The 7,500-nt window shown below is 45.8% G+C and overlaps 2 protein-coding genes across 2 annotated transcripts in view; both read right to left on the bottom strand.

The window, feature by feature from the left end:
- Positions 1–2,332, bottom strand: part of qsox2 (quiescin Q6 sulfhydryl oxidase 2) — an 18,370-nt gene extending 16,038 nt beyond the window's left edge. The window contains exon 1 of the mRNA XM_036528011.1: positions 2,033–2,332. Within this exon, the coding sequence (XP_036383904.1) occupies positions 2,033–2,309 (277 nt within the window). The 5' untranslated portion in view covers positions 2,310–2,332. The remainder of the gene's footprint in view (positions 1–2,032) is intronic.
- A 676-nt stretch (positions 2,333–3,008) lies between these two features.
- LOC118776049 (centrosome-associated protein 350) overlaps positions 3,009–7,500 on the bottom strand; it is a 15,875-nt gene continuing 11,383 nt past the window's right edge. The window contains exons 7-11 of the mRNA XM_036526124.1: positions 6,982–7,500; positions 6,107–6,352; positions 5,885–6,022; positions 5,271–5,396; positions 3,009–4,062 (exon numbers count right to left, since the gene is read on the bottom strand). The exon at positions 6,982–7,500 is cut by the window's right edge and continues 1,928 nt beyond it. Of these exons, the coding sequence (XP_036382017.1) occupies positions 3,865–4,062; positions 5,271–5,396; positions 5,885–6,022; positions 6,107–6,352; positions 6,982–7,500 (1,227 nt within the window). The 3' untranslated portion in view covers positions 3,009–3,864. The remainder of the gene's footprint in view (positions 4,063–5,270; positions 5,397–5,884; positions 6,023–6,106; positions 6,353–6,981) is intronic.

Raw genomic sequence — 7,500 nt, 5'->3', positions numbered from 1 at the left:
CCACTTATGGAAGGCCTATGATGGCCTGAAACTGGGAGGTGAGGTCAAAGGTCACTGACCACACACAGAAACCTCATGGTCTCTGCGGTGAATGGGTGTGGCAGGGGTAAGGACAGGGTCAGGCTGTGACAAATGATGAAAGACATTTAGGGAGGGCACAGAGATCAGGCTAACTCTGAAGCCTCAAAGGCTCCCTACCACAGCAGTCTTTAAAGGCCACAAGCTGAAATGACTCACTGCCAAGCACACACACACACACACACACACTCACAGACACATGCACACACACCGACAGCTTTGTTTTCCACCCCATTCAGGAGTCACACGTCAGCCAAAGACGTGCTGGCTGCAGACAGAAAAACTAACACGCAGTGCTGTCAAAAAACAAGAACATGACAAACTCAGTACAGTCACTCCCATGCATCCCCACAGATATTAGATTCGATTCTGAAGGCCTTGGCAGTGTCAGTCATTTTGAAGTCCAGCTCCCCCAGACAGCCCCCCCTCTCAGTCACAAACCGAGGCTGGGTGTGCAACCACCTCAGATAATCTGGTAATACGAAGACAGCCCATGTGATTGTGCAGCTGCACGCCTTAGGCTTATGTTTGGAAACATAATGATGTTGTTGTTTATGAAAAGCAACACGCGCTGTGTTACTGCCCAACATCAGGGTACCCCCGTAAGGAGGCAGACGGAGCAACACCTCACAGCATGCAGTCCGAGGGAACCGAAACTTACCAGAGTTTACACTGTGACCGAAAACAGCTGCATAGCCCACTGCTCTCAGCACCTTTTCTAAAAATAAAAATGTCTAAACGATGTGGTCTACCTACACCCAAAAGACATCCTCAAAAGGAATGACTTACTGGCCCTGCACCTCAACTTACTTAGCCATCTTCCACAACTACCATTCCAGGTCTGTAATTTCAGAGAGTAAAAACACTGCCCTTTCATATATTTGCAGAGATGAGTTTATTACGCTGAAAGGGCGAGCGTTAATGTCACGCTCCATGCCCGCAATGTCAAAATAACACAAATGACGTAATGCAATCAAGATTTCGAACGTGAATCCACAAATGGGTGAGGTCACTTGGCTATAATTAATTCAACGGGAAATCTAACGACCAATTCTAGAATAAAAAATGGATTAGATCAGGATATCTCAACTGCATTTCCCCTTCCAGGAAACTGACGGAGTCACTGAGTAAAAACACGGCTGTTGAACTGGCATAAAGCTGACGTCAGCGTTACCAGACAGGTGAGTTACGGCGGGCAAACAGCTCTACGAGCAGAGCTCAGACAGGTATGTGAACCATCTAAGGATCCACACCTGGTCCCACAGGTGCTGTGAGGCGAAGGGACAGCGTTCAAGGTCGGCTTAAAAAATCAGCAGACAAAACACCACTGATGTTTTCCACTGAATAATGTCAGCCTTTTGGAGAATCCACCCAAATACAAACGCTGTGCCTTCACCATCCGCCCTCATAAACTGCCCATGGACTATTTAACAACCGATCTGCTTGCAGCCTAACTACTTATCCACAGAGCTGTTAATTAAAATGTTGTTTCCATTGTAAGACGTTTATTTAGCCACTTAGCTAACCATCTACCTATCCAGTACAGAAGCGATGATCGCCCGTTACATGATTTTGCTAGCGGTCCAGCTGGCTAAATCACGGCGTAACGTTACGTCAGCGTTAATGTCGGACAGTAAGGCTAGATTTTAGAAAAATCTAAAATTCACACACCTAACTAGCTGAGTAGCTAAGCAGCAAAATCACAGTGGTACTCAACAAAGTTATCAGAAACAAGAATGCACTCCACTGTTCTAAGATTATGAAGCCAGCCAGCTGGTCATTAATACTGCGACCTAACGACAGGAGCAAAGGTGGCATTCTGCTGCTAATTAAGGTAGCTGATGCTTTATCAACCAGTCGGATCTCTTATCAGCTGGCTAAGTAGCTACGTGACTGGCTAGTGTAGAATAAAACCTAACAGCTGTTAGGCCTCCGGGATCCCCGGCTCCCTCACCTTTCACGTCCCCGGCCAGCGCTTTCCATGTCGGGGAGTACTGGATGCAGTGGCCGCACCAGGACGAGTAAAACTGGACCAGCCAGGCGGCGGAGGAGTTGCGCAGGGTTTCCTTCAAAGTGTCGCTGGTCAGTATCGTCAGCGGGTCCTCGCTGGAGTACAGCCGGGTGCCCTGAGCCCGCTGAAAGAGCAGGAGTAGGAAGAGGCTCGTAACGGAGCGTACAGCGGCTGGGAAGCGGAGAGCTGCTCCACGGCGGCCGTGACCGAGGGTCGCCATGTCTACGCGAATATGCGGCTACTACCGGATAGCACCGAACTGTAAAAATCACTGCCGCCACTGCGCCTGCGCGACCCTCACATCACCGAGTAGGAAGGACCTTAGCCGCTGTCGGCCACGCCTCCCTGCAAACTTTTTACGCCCAGTAGCCGATCCAGAATCAGATATCCGCGCTGTAATCCGCACTCCTGCTGCTTTGAGAAAAACGGTAAAGCTGATTCGGGAACAGCACTTGGGTTGAACACGTACGCACGAGGTTCGGGACTCGTGGGCGGGTCTTCAGGCGCAGACGCGCCCCCGAAATCAAGGCGGCTCCAGCCAATCCGCGCTGTCGCGGCAAACTCAACGGGACACTCTGCAGCTGACCAATGAACACGGGACGAGCAACATCACATCTTAAAACATTTTATTAGATTTAATGCCTCAACTGAGTATAACATTGTAATATTTGTGGAGTACAAAAATATAATTCAATCAAAAAAAAAGAAAAAAATCCACACACATTAAGCAAGTGTTTTTCATTTACTGGATAGATAGATTAGATCCGAATTCATATTATTTTGATTGATTGTTTCATTCAATCCATATTGACACAACGACTTCACAATCAAATACACTGCCAATCTCACAGCACATTTTTTTCTTTCTATATTTTCTCTCAAGGAATTTAAATGCCATTTCAGATCTTTGAGAGCCCTGTCTGTGACAATCACTGTAATGGCAATAATCATATTTTTTCAATTTATGTCTAACAGAAATAACATGACATATTTTCTGTTCTGAGTTAACACTCGGGGGAACTTTGGGGAGAAACCCTTGTTTGCACAAACATTTCCCAAACTCCTGTGGGATTGTGTCACAGCTCAGGCTGCCCGCTTGCTGCAGAGACCTCATTTCGTAGGATACCCTTATAATCCATCAGTAGGCTGGAAATCACCTGAGCGAACGTCCCTTGATTTTGGCATGAAGTGACACAGACCGTTGTGAGAGACTTACATGCACTGTGTCAAAAACTGGATTGTCACATTTACGCAGAGATATAATGGAACTCTGAATGGCTTCACAGAGTGAGCCACCTTTCCTGAGAGGTTTGAGAACAGCAGCTGATTTCCAGCAGAGCAAGGCCGCAGATGTGTCCCGAGGAAGAAGAGTGGATTCCAGATCGTTCCAGGGTGGGGTCTGTGACTATCTGTTTCACAAAAGGAGGAATTTTGCCTATATTCAACGACAGCCTCCTTAATATCAATTGCATTTCTACATATGAAGGAAACAAAAGGTATAATTTATATTCCTCAGATCATATTTGAGGAAAAGTATTATATTCACATTTATTATATTGATTACTTTTGTATGTGTAATTTGCTGCCTTTCTTAATCAATCCCTATACAGCACATGTGAAAAGTGCAGAGAGAATCAGTCTCCACTCATGGAAAAGGAAACAGTTTGTTCCACTGAGTTCAAAAACAATGAGGTGAAACAGTCTGTTGAGATCTGAGTTAAGAGAGTCACTTTATGATGGGTGGATAGACCCTGTCTCACCCTTGAGCTACATTACTAGGGTATAAGTGATAACTGAGAGGATTGTGGGCTTGGAGGACTGACACCAGAGGGCGCTCCATAAATTTTATTGAGAACTGAGACTGTGTCCTGCAGAAGGATGTCGAAAATCTCCTCAGTCAGTTGCATTTTGACATGGAGCTGGTCGAGGCTGTAGTCCACCCACTGCATCTCATCCTTATGGAGTTCCTGAATCTGAGCATCAATAAAAACAAACATGCAGTCAGTTAGCGGAAAACATGAAGCTGTGATGTTTTACCAACAATAGAAGCACTGTCCTCCACTATGCCATCAACATAGCCCCAAACTGTAGCTTATGCAAAACTACTTGATAGTACTGTGTCCTCAAACAGACCTTGCTCTCAGCTGAGAACTGTCTCATTGTGGAACTGTACACATCCTGTCCCCGTACTGTCGCTGTACTTGCTGTATGCACTTTTGTAAGTCACTTTGGAAAAAAGCGTCTGCTAAATAAATAAATGTAAATGTAAAATGTACTCCATTCATCTCCAGTGCTGAGCTCTTTCCAGAAGAGCTGCTGGAATCTATCCAAAGTTAAACTGTGGTATGTTTACGGACAAATATTACCCATATTGTAAATGCAAAAAAGATTAACTTTAATTCTGTATGTAGAATGCTGGGGTTTCCTGTGTGCCCCCTTACAGCCCTTAAAGGTAATATTACTCTTCTACAGTCAAATGGTTGCACATTTTTTAATCTGGTTTTAGTAATATAAAGCCCTACTCAGATATATGTTGGTCCAATGCCATATACTGCACCTATGAAAATCTGAATCTTGCTCTAACGACCCAAAAAGCACTCTAGTACATTGCAACAATGCTTTACATAAGTAATTCAGATTAAGATCATTTAAATGCTTTCATTTTTTAACAATCTATTCTTTTCACAGTGTGACAGAAATTACATCAAAACTACGGCTATTTGGGGAAAAACCTTTTGTCTAAGGTGGTTATCAAATACCAACAAAGGGTCCACAATGCAGAAAAAATTTAGCATACTCTACTTTCAGAAAATATTGAGTTTAAAATATTGATAAAAATGAAAGAAAAAAAAATATTTTGATTCTCAGCTCTGAAGTCTGATTATACTAAGACTGGATTGCATTACATTACATTACATTCATTTAGCAGATGCTCTTATCAAGAGCGACTTCCTGCACAAGAGAACAATTGGATTATGGGCCAGTATTCTACAGTGTATCATAAAAGGTACAGCTACTAATGACTCAACATTTAACACTCAACGTGTTCCTTATGTAAACAGTAATGATTGAAAGTGTTGTTTGCCATCATATACAGCACATTTTGTACATGTTTTTATGTGAACATCAGCATAATGCATCTGTGACCCTGTCATCTCACATGCAGCTGAACTATACCCACCAGGATGTAGTCCACCCTGTCTCTGTGAGCTGTCCGGTACTTGCACAGTTTCTGCAGTGTCTCCCGCAGTTCTGCGTCCGTGCAATCCAGGTTCAGAATCCTCCGAACCTCAGTCTGAATCATGACCTGCGGCAATGATTGGTGAAGCTTTAAGGACACATTCAGTTCTGACCCCCTGGACAACAGCTGGAATTTTTAGGGAGTAAAGTCCATAGTTGAGCCAAGGTCATCTGTTGCAAACTAAATAGCCCACACTGAATTAATCATTTTTTGTTTACCCATTTGACTGAAATTGATGTTAAAACTGACCTTAATACCTTATGACGCCACACACAATTTTCCTTCTGGTTCACAAAGGTAATTTTTATGTTTGAGAAGATCTATGATACTTCATTGTGTTTGTGTTATTCTTATAAATATCTGTTGCATTAGTCATTTCTCATGATAAGGAGGCATACAAATCCCTTTAACAGTATTCCTTTTATATATTTCATAGTTTCTTTGGCATTCTCATCACTGAAATGTCATGCAGTTCACTGAATGTTGGATAAAAACTATTTTTGTTAAAAAACATTTTTAAAAATATCTAATTGTTTTCCAGTCTCTGCTTTTACCTTGATGTCTCTGAGAGAGGTTTTGCCTGAGCAGATAGAAAGAGATAATTGGTCCTTTGTTTCCCATGGAGATCCGCCAGTCTTCTGCCGATCCTTCACCATCTCATGGAATATGTCAGAGGTCAGATCAAATATGAGCTGAAACGACAGGCCATTTTTCACTCTCCTGTCTGAAACTGCAGGCGGGTACGGATCTGCTGCTGAAATGAGCCTCACACTCACCTGTCTGTAAGCTCTGCGACTCTCCTCATCAACCAGGTAAGCAGGTGCATCCCTGATGGTCACGTGACCCCCCCTCTGACCCCATAGGGCCTTCACTGAAGCCCCCACCAGCCTGTGGATGACCCCGGGGTCGTGGGGCTGCACTCGAACCTTGGGCTGAGTCACGCAGGCCAGCGAACAGTGCCACTGATCACTGAAACATAGTGGACTTGCTCTGGTCTGACTGCCCTCACTCCTCCTCTGCTCCTGCACCACAGAGAGACACAGGAGGGATACAGTATGGCACAGGGACACGGTGTAGCACAGGGACACAGCATAGCACAGGGACACAATGTAGCACAGGGACACAGCGTAGCACAGGGACACGGTGTAGCACAGGGACACAGCATAGCACAGGGACACAATGTAGCACAGGGACACAGCGTAGCACAGGGACACGGTGTAGCACAGGGACACAGCATAGCACAGGGACACGGTGTAGCACAGGGACACAGCATAGCACAGGGACACGGTGTAGCACAGGGACACAGCATAGCACAGGGGCACAATGTAGCACAGGGACACAGCATAGCACAGAGGCACAGCATAACACAAGGACACAGCGTAGCACAGGGACACAGTGTTTACTCAGGAACACAGTATAACGCAGGAACACAGCGTAGCGCAGGAGCACAGCGTATCTTCTGAGTCATTTCAAAACACATGGACATGGATATGGAGGATTTTACAGGCAAGAACAGAGAACGTATTTTTGGTGGAGTTACTATTTACCTTTCAGTCTGAGCTGGCATAGAAACAGTTTGATAAGCTTGATAATTGCAAAGGCAAACATGGTGCCAATGTGGAAACACCTTCTGCTTTTCTGCGGTACTTACAGAGTTTGGAACATGGCTATCCTCCTGAGGGGAGCCCCTGTTGCCATGACGTCTTCTCTTGACCTCCTCGGCCTCCTTCACCACCTCCTTCAGCAGCTCTCCCATCAGCCTTTCCACCAGGGACTCTAAATCTCCACCACACCTGCCGATGGTTCCCACTGTCCCCACCTGTGTGACCTGGAGATGTGCATCACTCCACCCTGACCAGGTGACCTTCTCCTCCCCAGAGTGGGCTGGCTGCTCCAGGGAGAGGAAGGACAGGGTGGCTGGTCCCCTTGCGTCCGCGTGGAGATCCGAGGCGTCCTTGTGTCCTCCGAGACCTTCAGCACAGCACTCATCCTGTGGGTGCAGTATTTCCTGCAGGTCAGACACAGCAGTGTGTCTCACGGTGCAGTCCTCGCTTTCAGCGCCCCCTAGTGGCTGGGCTGCGTTTGCATCAGGCTCACAGCCACAGCAGGGGGGTGCGGATGACACCCCGCAGATAAAGACGTCCTCACAGGCCCCGTTGGGGATCTGCAG

This window comes from Megalops cyprinoides, chromosome 4, assembly GCF_013368585.1.
Source record: "Megalops cyprinoides isolate fMegCyp1 chromosome 4, fMegCyp1.pri, whole genome shotgun sequence".
Taxonomy (NCBI): Eukaryota; Metazoa; Chordata; class Actinopteri; order Elopiformes; family Megalopidae; genus Megalops; species Megalops cyprinoides.
This window is presented reverse-complemented; position numbering and strand designations above follow the sequence as displayed.